Here is a 15,145-nt window from a genome sequence, read left to right on the forward strand (position 1 = left end):
ATTTTGTTTGTTCAGAGGTTTTTTAGTTTCTTTTGTAATTGCTGCTATCCTTTGTTTTACGAGAAGATCAGTTTATATAATAACAATAATATTGTAAAGACAATTGATTTTTGGAAGAACTCTGATAAAATTATTAACCGAGATTCCAAAGGATTTAAGTCAAATCATGATCCCCATCTTTTAATAGAGAGGTGATGAACTCAGAATGCAGATTAAGTTTTTTTGACATGGCTAATGTAGAAATTTATTTTGTTTTAAAAAATACATGACCATTAAGGTTTTTTCTCCTTTCTTTAAAGGGGAGGTGAGAGAGAGAGAGAGAGAGAGAGAGAGAGAGAGAGAGATTTTAATTTGAAAATAATTTAATTAAAAAACAAAGGAGGGACGGCTAGGTGGTGTAGTGGATAAAGCACTGGCCCTGGAGTCAGGAGTACCTGGGTTCAAATCCAGTCACAGACACTTAATAATTACCTAGCTGTGTGGCCTTGGGCAAGCCACTTAACTCCGTTTGCCTTGCAAAAAAAAACAACCTAAAAAACAACAAACAAAGGAATAAAAATGAATAAATTTTGACCAATAGCAATAGTTTCTGTGGGAAAATTGAGTACATTTACAAAAAAGTAATTTTTGACTGTTCCTCATTGTCTTCCTGTGTATTGAAATCTAGACATCTTGCTTATTTTGGCCACTTTTAGTCAGGGTTTTGAGAAATTCAGTGTATAGCTACAGAAGGAAGACTGAAAAAAAATTCCATTTACTTTTAAAGTAAAGTGAATTGTAAAGAGCACTGGAATTGGATTCCAAAGATCTGGGTTCAGTCCTGTCTGCTTCTTACTAATTGTGTGATTTGGGAAAATTTACTTAATAGTAAATAATAATAACAATAACAACTAGCATTTCTATAGCACCATGTCCCAGATGCTTTACAAATGTTAAACTCATTTGATCCTCACAACAACCCTGGAAGATGAGCTGCTGTTACTATTGCCATTATATAGGTAAGGAAATTAAGGCAAAGTTAAGTAATTGCCCAAAGCCACACAACTACTAAGTGTCTTAGGTTTGATTTGAACTCAGGCCCTTCCTGACTTCAGGTCCAGCTCTCTATCCACTGTGCCATCTGTCTACCAACTTTACCTCTATAAGCCTCAGCTTCCTTAGTTGTAAGACAGACTAAATGTCTTTACTAACTCTAATCCTATAAATTTATAATAACCTAATTATTTCCGTTAAAGTTCATCCAGATTATCCAGATTATTTTTTTTTAGGTTTTTGCAAGGCAAACGGGGTTAAGTGGCTTGCCCAAGGCCAACAGCTAGGTAATTATTAAGTGTCTGAGACCGGATTTGAACCCAGGTACTCCTGACTTCAGGGCCGGTGCTTTATCCACTGCGCCACCTAGCTGTCCCCAGATTATTTTCAATAAAAATACTTTTAAAAGCAATGGGGCATTTTATTTGGTGATTTGTAAATAACTAAACTTTTTTTAAGCAAGGGCAAGGAAAAGGGTGATTGAGAAAACAAGCAGTCCCACCTCACCTTAAGCCCCACTCAGTTTCGGCTGTTCTAACCTGAACTGCCAGGGTAACCCCCAGATCGTCCCACCTCCAGGCTCTGGGTACATCCTGGCTTCTGGGGCTGCCCAAGTTAGTGCTCTTCTTCGAAAGACCCTAGGACGCCCTCTAGTGGTCAGTGTGGTGTGCCTGGGGTGGGGGGAGGACTTTGGCCCCGGACTGGCAGCTCCAACCACATTCCCAGAGCTCCGGAGAGAGGAGTCCATCCAAGGCAGCGAAATCACAGAAAAGGCCGGTCCTGGGTGAGCGGGGAGAGAAGGGGGCCTTAGGCTGCTACTAAGAAATCAGAAGCAGGAGGAATGAAAGATGGAGCGATCTAGGACTCCAGCTGGGGGGGGGGGGGCGAGTACTGCATGGGATGTACGTGGGAAGAGAGGGGTGTAGACGATTCGGATAAGTGACTGAAGAGTAAATCGAAGAAAGATGGGGTAAGTCTATACAGTTCGGATTTGGGGGGGAGGGAGTAACTTGGGCTGTGCGTGGAGAGAGGTAAATGGACAAGAATAAGTGACTGGAAAGATGGGGACGAGCTAGGATTTCTGCCCTAGGCCGGTCTACACAGTCCGTGTGTGGTGGTGGGGGAATGGGCAGTAGAGGCTGTGCACGGGAAATGAAGGATGCTGAAAAGACGGATAATGCCCGAAGAGAGTATAAAAGAAAGATGGGGCGAGCTAGGGCTCCTGCCCCAGAAACCCCAGAGACACGCGTTCCCAGCTTTACCTTTGGGAAGCACGCGTCAATTCATTTATTACTAAACTTGGAAATGAACCCTTTCTCCTCCCTCCCGAAGATCTGTGGCTTGAAGGGTTTCTCCCTTTCCCGGGCACCCCCTGGGAGCGGGCGGCGAAGGAGGGGCGTGTTGGGGGGCTCCGAGAAGCTAAGCTTTCCTTTAGCTCTGTCCCCCCGAAAACTTCCATCTCGTTTGCCTGAGCCAGCACAGATGAAGCAGGGGGCCATCCAACTCGGAGTTCAGAGGAAAAAGAGCCCAGGGAGCCAAGGAAATCACCCTGCATTCTTCCACAGCAGCCCTGGCTGAATCAACAGCGCCTCACGCCTTTGCCAGAAACTCACCTTCTTAGAAGGGGGAAAAAAAGTGTGAATGAGAAGTTACTGGAGGAGACGCGGCTGGAGGAGGGGCCCTCATACCAGGAACGGGTTGGATGGTCTGGCTCGGTGCCCTGGGCTTTCTCTGTTGTCTCTGTCTCTGTCCTATTGCGTGTCTCTGTCTCTGTCTTTCCCCTCCCTCCCTCGCTTCCTCCCTCCCTTTTCTCTCGCAGTCTCTGACTAAACGTTACAAGAAGACGTTCAGTTCAATTCCAGGAATAGGGAGGCGGGGCTCTTGGGCCCAACCGGTATAATAGCTAAGCCGCTGCCTCCCCCAGTGGCATTTACTCTGGACCTCTCCGCCTGCCTCCTTACAGCCGGCTGCCCTGCGCGCCCGTGCCGCCCTGACTCACAGACACACGCAGCCAGCCAGACAGGCTAGCCAGCCCTGGGGAGACTGACGCTCTCGACCCAAACCACCCAGCCAACTGGGTCTCCCCGACTTATTCCAGGAGCCGGGAGACGAAGCTTGAGGGAGCAAGGGAGGGGGGCCGAGGAGTTGAAGCCAAAAAGACACGCGTGGATCCCCTGGGTGGACATTACCGTTCCCTACATTCGGCCACAGCGCCGGCCACATCTGGCGGACTGGCTAAAGCAGTGCTGGAAATACACACGGCCTAAAAGCCGAAGACTTCGTTCTAATTGGACGAGGTAAGAAAGTGGGGGTGCAGTTTCGAGGCTTCTAGGGGTGGTTTTCTTCGATGTTCCTTTCCCCTTCCCGGAGTCCATTTAGGAGCCGGTTCCCAGTGGAAGATGAGGTGTTGTAGGGGGTGGGATGGAGTAGGCGAAGAGGTTTGAACCCCGGTTTGAGAGCTTGCTCCCCCCAGTCCAATAAATACAAAACCCTGGGGGGGACCCCCTCCACTTTCCACCTCCTGGGCTAAAGCAATCCTGTTCTGGAAAATGCCCCAGTTTTCTCGCTACACCTCCCCCCCCCACTCCGGGTACCGGACATCCAGGCGCCCAGAGCGCCTGGGGGGGGGGGGCATGAGGGGAACGGGAAGGGAGCATTTCCCCCCAGACAATCTACCCAGCCCCCCAGTCCCCTTCTCCACCCCACACTGGACGTGTTTGTTGAAAGCTAACTTGTGCACGGGAGTTTGCAAATTACTCCCTTCTCCTCCCTCTCCGCCCCCACCCCCTCAGCTGGGAGTTCGGGAAAGGGCTGGCAGAGCACCCACCACGCGCTGGCACCGGGCTAGACAGGCAGTGCTGGGGGCGGGGGATGGGTGGAGCTGTGGGAGTCTTCTCCCATTTGCCTGCCCTTACCTAGGGCTGACCCCAAAGCTCGGGAGGTTGAAGGTAAGCAGTCCCCTGGTGACTGCTGGGGGAGGGGGGGGATGACGAAATAGGACCCCAGAACCTGGGCGACCTGGGCGGTGTGTGGGGACGGGATGGGTGACCCTCTCCGTCTCACCGCTGCTTCTCTCCCTTCTCAGGCTCCGGGGATGTGGTAGCGGCCGGTGCACCTGGGGGCAGCAGCCGAAGGATCGGGAGCAGCAGCAGCAGCCTTTCCTGCTGCCGCCGCGGCCACCACCAAACAGATCCAAGCTGGCTCCTTGCGCCATGGTAACCCACAGCAAGTTCCCCGCCACCGGGATGAACCGCCCCCTGGACACCAGCCTGCGCCTCAAGACCTTCAGCTCCAAGAGCGAGTACCAGCTGGTGGTGAACGCTGTCCGCAAGTTGCAAGAGAGCGGCTTTTACTGGAGTGCGGTGACCGGTGGAGAGGCCAACCTGCTGCTAAGCGCGGAGCCTGCGGGCACCTTCCTCATCCGAGACAGCTCGGATCAGCGCCACTTCTTCACCCTCAGCGTCAAAACCCAGTCAGGGACAAAGAACCTGCGGATCCAGTGCGAGGGCGGGAGTTTCTCCCTGCAAAGCGATCCGCGGAGCACTCAGCCGGTGCCCCGCTTTGACTGTGTACTCAAACTGGTACATCACTACATGCCCCCCAACTCTTCTTGCCCCTCCTCTGCTTCCTCCGCGGCCTCCCCCTCCTCCTCCTTGCAGGATCAGATGCTCCCTCAACCTCTCTCTGGGGCACCTCCTAAGCGAACCTATTACATTTACTCTGGGGGAGAGAAGATCCCCTTGGTGCTCAGTCGACCCCTTTCCTCCAACGTGGCCAGCCTGCAGCACCTCTGTCGGAAGACCGTTAATGGACACCTGGACTCCTATGAGAAAGTCACCCAACTCCCTGGGCCCATCAGGGAGTTCCTGGACCAGTACGATGCCCCTCTTTAAAAGGGGGTGGCTAGTGACATTTTGCCTTCACCCCACCACAATATGCAGGGAAGGGGGTTGGCACCTCCATCCCCTGTGATACATAACATAAGCACAAGGGATACAGCCAGATCGGAGAGTCCCTTTTTCTCCTATCCAGAGCAGAGCCAGGGAGTCCAGAGGCTCTACCCTCTGACTCCCCCCCCCCCCCACTCCAGCCCCCTTCCCTCTCCACTATGGGTGCAGGCTGGTCTGGAGTGTTTGAGGGGAAAGTGACAACAAGTCATCTCCCTCCCCCCCCCCCTCCAACTTCTGGAGATCCACCAGACCTTGTAGGACAATTCAGAAAAAAAGATAATTTCCATTTTTCTTCCTTTCCTTCTCTCTCCCTCCCACTCCCTGAGGAAGCTGAGGGACTGAAAGAGCTTTGAACTGATAGCTACTGGTGAATGTCCCAACTTTCCCAGGGACTTGTTTGCTGTTTGATTTGGTTTAAAATGGCTTGAAACCTGAGCTGGTGACAGGGGCTGGAAGAGGAGGAAAAGAGGGGCCCCCTGGAATGGGCCTGAGGGTTAGCCAAGGAAATGATTAATGCAAATAGTTCCCCCTACCCCATTCCCAGCCTCAGGTGAGAAGGGTGTACCTCCTGGGGAGGTAAGAAAAGGGGTCGAGGATCAACCTGAAGAAGCTGACTCTCTCATTCTTAGTTCCTCACTTCTGGCACCTTTCCCTCTCTCTCTCCTTTCCCCCAACCCCCATTACCGAGAAACACCCAAGCCTAGATTCCAGCTTGCTGGGGAAAGCCAACATAACCTCTCCTGTTTTAAGGGGAGGGGTATTGACACTTGGAAGGGAAAAGGTGGTGGTGGTGGTGGGGAATGAAGGCTCTCTGTTCTGGTGATAGGGTTGGTCCACTGAAGGAGGTGGTTTTTGTTAGTCTCCTTTTCTTATATTGTACCTTTTATCACCTCTATGTTGGGGGTGGACTGCTTCTTGCCCCAAAACCCAGAAAAAGAAACTTCATATTTTCCCTCCTTTGTTTGGAAGGGGATTGCCTTAAAACTCTCCCTGTCCCATGGATAGGGGCTGGCACATTAGAGTAACTAACACTTTGCTGATAATGGGTCCACCAGTCCCAGACTAAAGCAGTTAAGTGACTTGCCCAAGATCTTAGAGCCTGGGAGTATAGTATCTCAGTGTTATAGCATCCATAGATTCCTCCTATGGGATATGGGGGGGGGGGGACTGTAGGAGATTAATATGTTCTAAAAGACCTCTAGAACTTCTGTTATTCTGAAGTGTTACCTAGTTCATTTGGGGATGCTCAGACTGCCCTCCTTGGGTGTCTTTTGCAGCAGACCCTACTCCTGCAGCTTCTTGGGTTCATGGGTGTCTTTCCCATCCCCCACGCCCCAGGCTTCTTTAATCAGGAGTTCTGGAGCCTTTCCACAGGGATGAACAGCAGGGGAGGCCAGAGGAGGGGTGCACTGCTCTGAGAAAGCACTGATCATTGTCACCCTAAGTGGAATGTAGCAACAAAGCAATTACCTGGAACTGTTGTTTTTTTTTTATGGAAAACAAAACACACATGTTTTCTGTGTCAGGTGTTTGGCTGGATGAGGCAGTTGTGTGTTGGGTGTTTTTTTTTTCTGGTTAAAAATGTTTACAAATCTGCCTCAATCACTCTGTCTTTTATAAAGATTCCACCCTGTGCCCTGCCCTCCCTCTACCCTTCTGCCTTTGAGGCTGATAAGAAGATGCTTGAAGAACCCAACAGAATACAAATTCAAGTCAAACTTTGCACATATTTATATTTATATTCAGAAAAATACATTTCAGTAATTTATAATAAAGAGCACTATTTTTTAATGAAAACCTCACCTGACGCTTGGTGTTTTCTTCCTCTCTAGCATAGCTACAATCTATTACATCAGAAAGGTCAATGGATGAGATTAGCATGGTACTAGGTCACTGCCCAACTACCCCCCCCCCCCATTACATTTGGGCCTTGAGTGTCTGAGGCCTGCTCTCTAGTGCATCTTCTCATTTGCAAAGAGAAGATAATCTTGACTTGTTAGTAAAGGAAAGGGGGTAATTCTTGCCAGGCTGATTCAGATAGGACCAGAATATGCAAAACAGGAGCTAAAAGCTTCAAAGAGAGTGAAGAGAGCTGAGTTGTGGTGGAATAAAGAAAGAGGCTTTCTGAGAAAGTAGAAACAACAGGTGTCAAGTAGAGAAAGTCCCCTCCACATTAGTGGTCCAAAAGGAATAGCACCAAGTTCCTAAAAATTTTTTAAAAGTTTTAAAATTTTCAAAGTAAACTGCAGAACTCATTGCAAGTAGATGATGTTTGTTCTTCCATTTGTGAAGAAGACCATGACATCAGGGAGATGAGGCCACGACATGCACCTAAACTGGATTTGAGTGAAGGAGGTGGTGTGCTATTATCAATTTTACCTTTCGGAGTCATCTGGATCCAATGACCAGATATGAATCAGGACAACTGAAGATAGCCCTGGATGGGTAGCAATCAGGGTTAAGTGACTTGCCCAAAGTCACACAACTGGTAAGGGACTGAGTTCAGATTTAAAGTCCAGTCTTTCCTGACTTCAGAACCAGCAATCTACCCACTGTGCTATCTAAGAAAAGAGGGAGCATGATATTGAGAAAGCACTACCATAGTCAAGTGGGTCAAATCCTGCTTCTGCCACTTGCTTCCTGTGTGATTTTGAGCTGACTTTTGGGGTTCAATTTCCTCTTATTAAAACCTGCTCTAAGGTCAATTCTAGGTCTAATTTCAATGATCCTATAAAACCACCCAAGTAGTGTGGGTACTTTCTAGGAGACTTGGCCAGTTTCCCTATCATCTATTCCCATGATCTAAAGCACAAAATTTTTAGCTTGGCCCACTCGTAGGACACCAGACAAACATCCACAAGTTGCCCTTGACAAAGCCAATGGCAGGGGATGTTAGTATATATAGCTTACTACCCTCAAAGATTGATTGGTGTCTCAGATGCTCACACTAGAACTAGACATATTTTCCATCTCTCATAAGAGCTGGGTGGGGAGGAGTTTCATTCAAGAGAGAGGGCCTCTCCTGGATCTAGCATCCTTCCAGACACTTAACATACCACAGCAAAAAATAAGAGTCCCCAGGCATCCTGACAAATAGTTCCAGGAGTCAGGGTCCAAGAGCAAGTCTACAATATTGCTTTTTAAAATTATTGTTATTATTATCTAATTCTTTGAGAAAATGACCCAAAGTGACAAGGTGAAGACAACCATGCTTTGTCACTGCTGAGTGGACAGAGCATGAGGAGTTGTATAATTTTGAAAAGCAGTCAACTCCAGAAGTCCAGGGGCAGGGGAACCACATTCCCTAAACCTAAGATCAGTCAAGGAAAAATTATTCAGGCAGGGAGGAGTTAATGGATTCAGGTTCTCAGTTGCCTCCCAAGAAGATCATGCCAACCCAGGAATAAACCTGGAACATTTTAATCCCTAGTCCCAAGGGAATGGTTCAGGCCAAGTTTGTTTCTTTATTTAAAAAAATATACAAACAAACAAACCAGGAACTAACCAGGATTAGGAATCCTGGTGATGGAGTGGAAGATACCTGAAGAATTCTCATACTCAGGCATTCTCAGGAGAGATGATGTTTGCTTTGATTTAGGGAGTCATTCAAGGACAGTGGAAAGTTTTATGGGAAGCTAGCAAGCTAAGATTTACTTTCATGGATCTTGGAGGAAATTACCCTATTATGACTTTGAGATCCATGGCTTGGCCATGGTGGATGCTATATAATATGGAGAAGAGGAAGATACTCTGACAATGCTATCAAATCCATTCTTTTTTCCTTAACTTCTTCCTTCCTCTCCAGTTATTATAACTTTATCCCAAACTCTTTCATCCCTCAGTCACTCCAGCGAATTAGGACTCTAGTCCAATTAAATGAATTTCTCTAATATCTTAAGATCATAGGATTTCCATTCAAAGAGAACCATGTTTTGCTGTTCACTTGTATCTGAACCTCTTTGGGGTTTCTTGGCAAAGATACTGAAGTGATTTGCCATTTCCATTTCCAACTCATTTCACTTATGAGGAAACTGAGGCAAATGGACCTTGCCCAGTAAATGTCTGAGACCAGATTTGAACCTGAATCTTCCCAAGTCCAAGTCAGTCATTATCCTCCATGCCAACTAACTGCCCCATCATTTATTGGAATCCTCTTCATTTTACAGTCACACAGGTAGCAAATAGGAAGTCAGATTACAAGTATGCAACATACTGCTTTCTCTAGTCACCTCTTCCTCCTTTCTCAGCTATGTTCGACATTTGGAATTGGTAAGGGGGGTTGGTTAAACTAAGCCTTTCTCTCAGGGCCTTGGTAGCATTCAGAATATAAGAGGAAAGAAATTTAGACATTGATTCTTCTCTGCCTCCTCCACTTTAGAAGTGGAGTAGGAGGAGGAGGGTTAAAGCAAGAGTACCCTAGAGTAGGTAGAATGGCTCATGAGGAGCACTAGCATGGGCAGAAATCCTACCGAACATATTGCTGGAATGTTTTCATTAGGGATAGTAAAGCTTTAAGGTTCCCATTTTTCTTTATGGGTTTGGGAGTCTGAAAATTGAACTCCTTTATCCACCTAAAGAGCTCCTTTGCAATTCTCTCCAGAATTATTTTGGTCAAGGTTTGGTTTGGTTTTGCTTTGCTTTGCTAAGAGTTGAGAGCTGCAATACCCAGGGCTCTGCTGGGAGGTGATGCAGTATCTTAGAATGAGCTCATGATTTGGAGTCGGATATCCTTGTTGGAATCCTGGCTCTGCGGACTACTGCCTGTGTGTCTTTGGGTAAATCATTTCTGACTGTTTCAGGTTCAGATTGCCCATACGCAAAATAAGGGAGTTGAGTTAGAAAACTCTCTTCCATTTGTATGGATATTCTAGGATCCTACATGGGGAGGCACCCTTCTCCCAGGTTCACATTCACGTTTTGCAACCTGGAGCAGAGCATGGCCAAAGGCACTAAGGGTGTCCCTATAATTGCTCCCCACTCTTCCCTCGAGGCTGTGGGGATGAGGGGAGTGTGAGGATTGCAGTGCACGTCGACGTTTGCTGTTCTTGAGGACCAAAGACAAAAGAAGGAAAGGTGTGTCAAAGGCAGCGAAATTGAAAGAGACCAAGTCAAAGCCTGCACAGATAGAGACAGCTAGAAAGGGCTTGAGGGAAACCAAGAAAGAGAGGCTGAGAGACATGCGGAGCTGAGGCCACCGGAGGGGCGGAGGGTGGGAGGAAGAGGGGGCTGGGGAGAATGGGGAAGGATTAGCCAAAATCCGGGAGGAAAAAAAATCTTCTTTGAATGAGGAGTTTGCAGCCCTTTGCAAGAAGAACCCCCCCCCACTTCCCTAAATCGCCGCCGCCCCCCTTTATTTTGGTAACAGCGCTGGGCGCATAGTTAAATACTTTCCCTCCTGCCAGGAAGAGTGACTTCCCGGACACCCCAGAAGCCCTGCCGAAGCTATGTGAAGAATGTCCACACAGAGTACAGAGGGTGGCACCTTCCCAGCCGGCGCTGAAAGCGGGGAGTGTCCCTGCTCATCTGATACAGCCCTGGTCACACCCCCTCTCCTCCTCCCCCTTCACCCCCTTCCTCTCCCCTCCCCCCTCAGAGTTATGTCTCCATGGCAATAGGATTACAGGCGGAATAGCACTGTTTATTCTCAGCCTAGTGCCAGGAAATTAGGCAGGGAGGCTGCCAGGCGCACCTCCCTGGGGGGAGGGGGAAGGGGGGAGGAAGGAGAGGACTATAAGCCTGTGGGCTCTGGGCCCAGGGGAAAGGAACTAGAGTCAAGGGTGAGGGAGGTGGGCCAGGGGGGCGGTCTGGGTAAAAGAGGGGGTCTCTGGGGAAAGGGAGGAGAGGAGAGGAGGTTTGCAGAAAGTTTTCGAGAATCCGGGGGTAGGAGAGAAGCTCTTTGGGGAAGAAACAGAGCAGGCTGCAGGAGGGGAGTTAGCCACGGGCCCTAAGGGGGAGACAGGGAATAGGTCATTTCTCTTCCTACAGGGACAACATAATTGTGGGAAGGGGGCGGGGGAGGAAGACAAGACTTTTGCACTCACACACACACACAGATCTGAAATTCCCTGCCTCTACTAGTCTGAAGGGTGACATATAGCTCAATTTGTCCTCTCATGAAGCTGAGATTTTGCCAAAACACCACCCTACTCTCTCCTGCTCTCCTCAACTCAGTCTAGAGAGCCCCCAGCAGCCTCTTTCCTTTCCTCTCATTACAACATACTCACACACAACTCATGATCCTATTTGATCATTTGGTTAAAGCAAATATGATTTTGCTCATTTTAGAGGCAAGGAAACCAAGGCCTAGAGAGCTTTCCATTCTTGCCCAATCTCATATAGTAAATTGGTAGCAAACCCAGTATTCCTAATTTACAATCTAGTGCTCTTTGCACTAGCCTATTTTTAGTATTGCCACCTTACTCCTATCTGCCTTTTCTATGGTCATAGTTCCCTTAGGAGAAGACAACCCTTATTTTCTTGTCTCCCTGGGACAAAGAATTTCCTCCATGAATTGATTGAACCAGAGCTGGGAAGTGAACAGGATGAGAATGCTATGTGCTTACCACATTTTCTGCAGCAGGTCCAGGCAAGTGCAGCCCATCCCTCTCCCTGGGGACTCCAGCCTCAGTCATCCCTTAAGCCTGGGAAAAATAGAGGGGGTATAGAGACAGTGGCTCGGTCCTTCTGGGACCTATAGCCTGTGTTGGGTGGAACCAGGAATTTGTGAAATCTTTGAGTGAAATTGGCCACCATTACTGACAAGAAAGCTGGAGCATCATGAGCTGTTTCCAGAAATTGGGGGAGAACTCTGGACTTTCCACTCTCTTCCAGATGGTTGATTACAGAACAATACAGTCTTAAGCAATAATAGTACTAGGTAGTAATGAGTTGTAGAGAAAGAGAGGAAGCAGAATCAGGATGTAAAATCTGAAAGAGTTGTTAAAGACCATCTAGGTTCTTAACCTTCCTTGTGTCATACACTCCTTTGGAAGTCAAGTGAATCCCTTCTGAAAATTTTTTAAATTCATAAAATACATAGGAAAATGAAAAATAAACTAATTAGGTTGAAATACAATTACCAAGGGGGAAATTGTAAAACTCAAATAACATCCTTAATAAAAATAAATTTAAAAAAAAGAAATACAGTTACCATTAGGGTGGCTAGGTGGCGCAGTGGATAGAGCACTGGCCCTAGAGTCAGGAGTACCTGAGTTCAAATCCGACCTCAGACACTTAATAATTAACTAGCTGTGTGGCCTTGGGCAAGCCACTTAATGCCATTGCCTTGCAAAAAAAAAATACAATTACCAAACTATTTTTTTTAATTTCATGGTCCATTTTTTTTGAAAGTCATCATTTTACATCAAAAGAAACCAAGACCTAGAAAAAGAAACTTATTTCTTACTTACTTTTCTAAAGTCTTGTTATCAACCCAGCAAGGAATAGTCCGAGGCTCCTGACCCCTAAACTAGTATTCTTGTCACCTTGCCTCCCTGTTGAGATCTCTTCTGAAAGGAAGCAAGAATCACAAATCTGCATGTAAGAAATAACAGTAATATCTATTATCATTATTGTGTTTTTCCAGATAGTCACAATTTTAGGAAAACTCATTCAATGTATCTCCTGCTTCCAAACTTTCCTATTTTGACTGACAACATAACCGGTCTTTTAACTTCCTAGGTTCATAATCTCTGCATTATACTTACTTCCCACTCTCCCCAACCTCACAAGTCCAATCAATTGCCAAATGTTGATGTTTCCACCTCTGCAATATTTTTAGAATATGTCCTTTTTCTCTACTCATACAGGACTCAGGCTCTCATCTAGATTATTGCTTCAGCCTTCAAATTGGTTTCTCTGCCTCATTTTTCCTCAATCCAGTTCATCCTATACACTGTTGCCAAAGTGATTTTCCTTAAGTGCAGATGTGACCATGTCACTCTCAGCCTCAATCAACCCCTGTGGTTCCCTTTTATCTTCAAGAATAAAATGTAGGAGGCAGTTAGGTGGCACAGTGGCTAGAGCACTAACCCTGGAGTCAGGAGGACCAGAGTTCAGACCTCAGACACTTAATAACTGCCTAGCTGTGTGACCTATTGCCTTAAATAAGAATAAAACATAACCTCTTTTGTTTAGCTTTTTAAAGTCCTTCACAGCCTCAGCTCAACCTATCTTTCCACTTTCAATGGACATTACTGCAACAGATCCTCTGCAATTCAGCCATATTTACCTCTGGTTTGTTCTTCAGATCCTACACTCCATTTACTACCTCAGTGTCTTTGTACTTCTCACCAATTCTTGTATTTCTCTTTGCTCCTTGGCATTTGGTAGAAGAACTAGGCTGGAAATAAGACCGAAATACCATGGGAAACTTTTCTAATCACTTTAGCATTCTCCAGAAGAAAATGATATACAGGCATTTTAGGGTCTCTCTTCTGTAGATTGAGATTTCTCCCATGCAATTTGTGCCTTAAAGTTTCAAGTTGGAGAACCAGTTCTAGACAGGTTTGCTCTTTAACTAGATTCTTTGTCAGAGCTCCAGCTGAGAGTAGAGAGAAATGGACAAAAATACAGAAAGGTCAGCAGCTTTCTAGGCCCAATTTTAGTTATCCTGGCAGGACTCATATCTAAATGAAAAAAGCTAGAAACATCAACTAAGGGTCACCACAGCAGAGAAATACCTTTTACTCACACAGAGGATTGATCCATTCAATCCTGAAGGGGTAAGAGGCTTTATTGTTAGGTTTAATAAGCAAGACCCTGATGCATGCAGTGAATAACAGAAAAAAAAGAAATCTTTATTTAGGGGTATGCAGATACATTTTTAACAACCAGCTCTTCCTCCCCCCCCCAAAAAAAGTATGAATGATATCTTTTAAAATTTCATCTGCATCATTAACATTTTTTCATTATTTTCTTAAGCCTAGAATGCAATAAGAATTCTTAAGTCTAGAAAACAATAAACTAAGCTCTGATTTGTACCATTTGCCATTTTTTTCAGCTTACACTGAAAATTAGAACATTGATTCCCTCAAGCTGGTTTACCTTAGCTTCAGCACACCCTTGCCTTTATGAAGATGCCATCCAATCAGGATCAATAGGAGCAGAGAGCAGAATCAAGGGGCTGAGGGAAAATCATGAAAAAAAAAGGAGTCCCTAAGTCTGGGACAGGTTTTGTGGAGAGACAGGCCCAAACAGTGTGGGGGAATACATAAAGAAGACATGACTCCTGATTGACTGAGAGAATGCAAAACATGGTGTACACCTGATTAAAGGACTTTATTGCAGATTCTTCCAAGGAAAGCTCTTAAGTCACATGGATATAAGATCTGCAGGGAGGTAGTCAAGAGAGATATTTTTGAATAGTGGACTAGCCCCTCATATTCCTTAACTTCCAGGGTTTACAACAGGAGAGATTGTTAGGACAGAACTTCCCTTGGATAAATTACATTGTTCTCTCTTCTGACTTGAGCCAAGATTATTATCTTATTCTCAGCTGAAGATTTCATTTATTTTTAAGGTTCTTTCTTTGGTATAGTCTAATTTATATAATTTCTCTAATTTGTTTTCTACTTTGTTGGATAAATGGGTTTACTTGCTATTTGCTATTTGGGATGGTCTTTTGTGTAACTTAGCATTTGGTGGGGAAGGGATAAACTAAGGAGTTTAAGCTAAGGATCATCCTCCCACTTTAAGAGAGACCAGAGATATAGCTTCCCTTCTGAACCTAGATTCATTTCTCTAGACTAGGACATTTAACTGGTGGTAGATGAGTATAATTCTAGAAAAAGACTCCTCTATGAGATAGCAGAGATCACTCAGTACCTGACCATAATGGATATTGCTTGACCTTTCCCCCTATATAGGCTGCTGAAAGGGCTGATAAGGTCTCTCTTCTACTTCCTGCAAAGGAGAAAAATCTCCTATTGGAGATCTATTATATCTATTCATGTCACTTGCTAGCTATGTCTATTTATCCAATGGCCCTGCCTACACGCTAGATATACAAATTGTACAAGATGCTACACATATGGGCAGCTAGGGGGTGCAGTGGATAGAGCACTGGCCCTGGAGTCAGGAGGACCTGAGTTCAAATCCCACCTCAGACACCTAACTGTGTGGCCTTAGGAAAGCCACTTAACTCCATTTGCCTTGCAAAAAAA

At 46.1% G+C, this 15,145-nt stretch overlaps 1 protein-coding gene across 1 annotated transcript; it reads left to right on the top strand.

The window, feature by feature from the left end:
• Nucleotides 1-2,012: 2,012 nt before the first annotated feature.
• SOCS3 (suppressor of cytokine signaling 3) lies at nucleotides 2,013-6,180 on the top strand. The gene is made up of 2 exons (XM_074225042.1): nucleotides 2,013-3,329; nucleotides 4,118-6,180. The coding sequence occupies exon 2, from the start codon at nucleotides 4,245-4,247 to the stop codon at nucleotides 4,923-4,925; it is 681 nt and encodes a 226-aa protein (XP_074081143.1). The 5' UTR covers nucleotides 2,013-3,329; nucleotides 4,118-4,244; the 3' UTR covers nucleotides 4,926-6,180.
• The last annotated feature ends 8,965 nt before the right edge of the window (nucleotides 6,181-15,145 follow it).

This window comes from Macrotis lagotis, chromosome 2, assembly GCF_037893015.1.
Source record: "Macrotis lagotis isolate mMagLag1 chromosome 2, bilby.v1.9.chrom.fasta, whole genome shotgun sequence".
In the NCBI taxonomy this organism is placed as follows: Eukaryota; Metazoa; Chordata; class Mammalia; order Peramelemorphia; family Peramelidae; genus Macrotis; species Macrotis lagotis.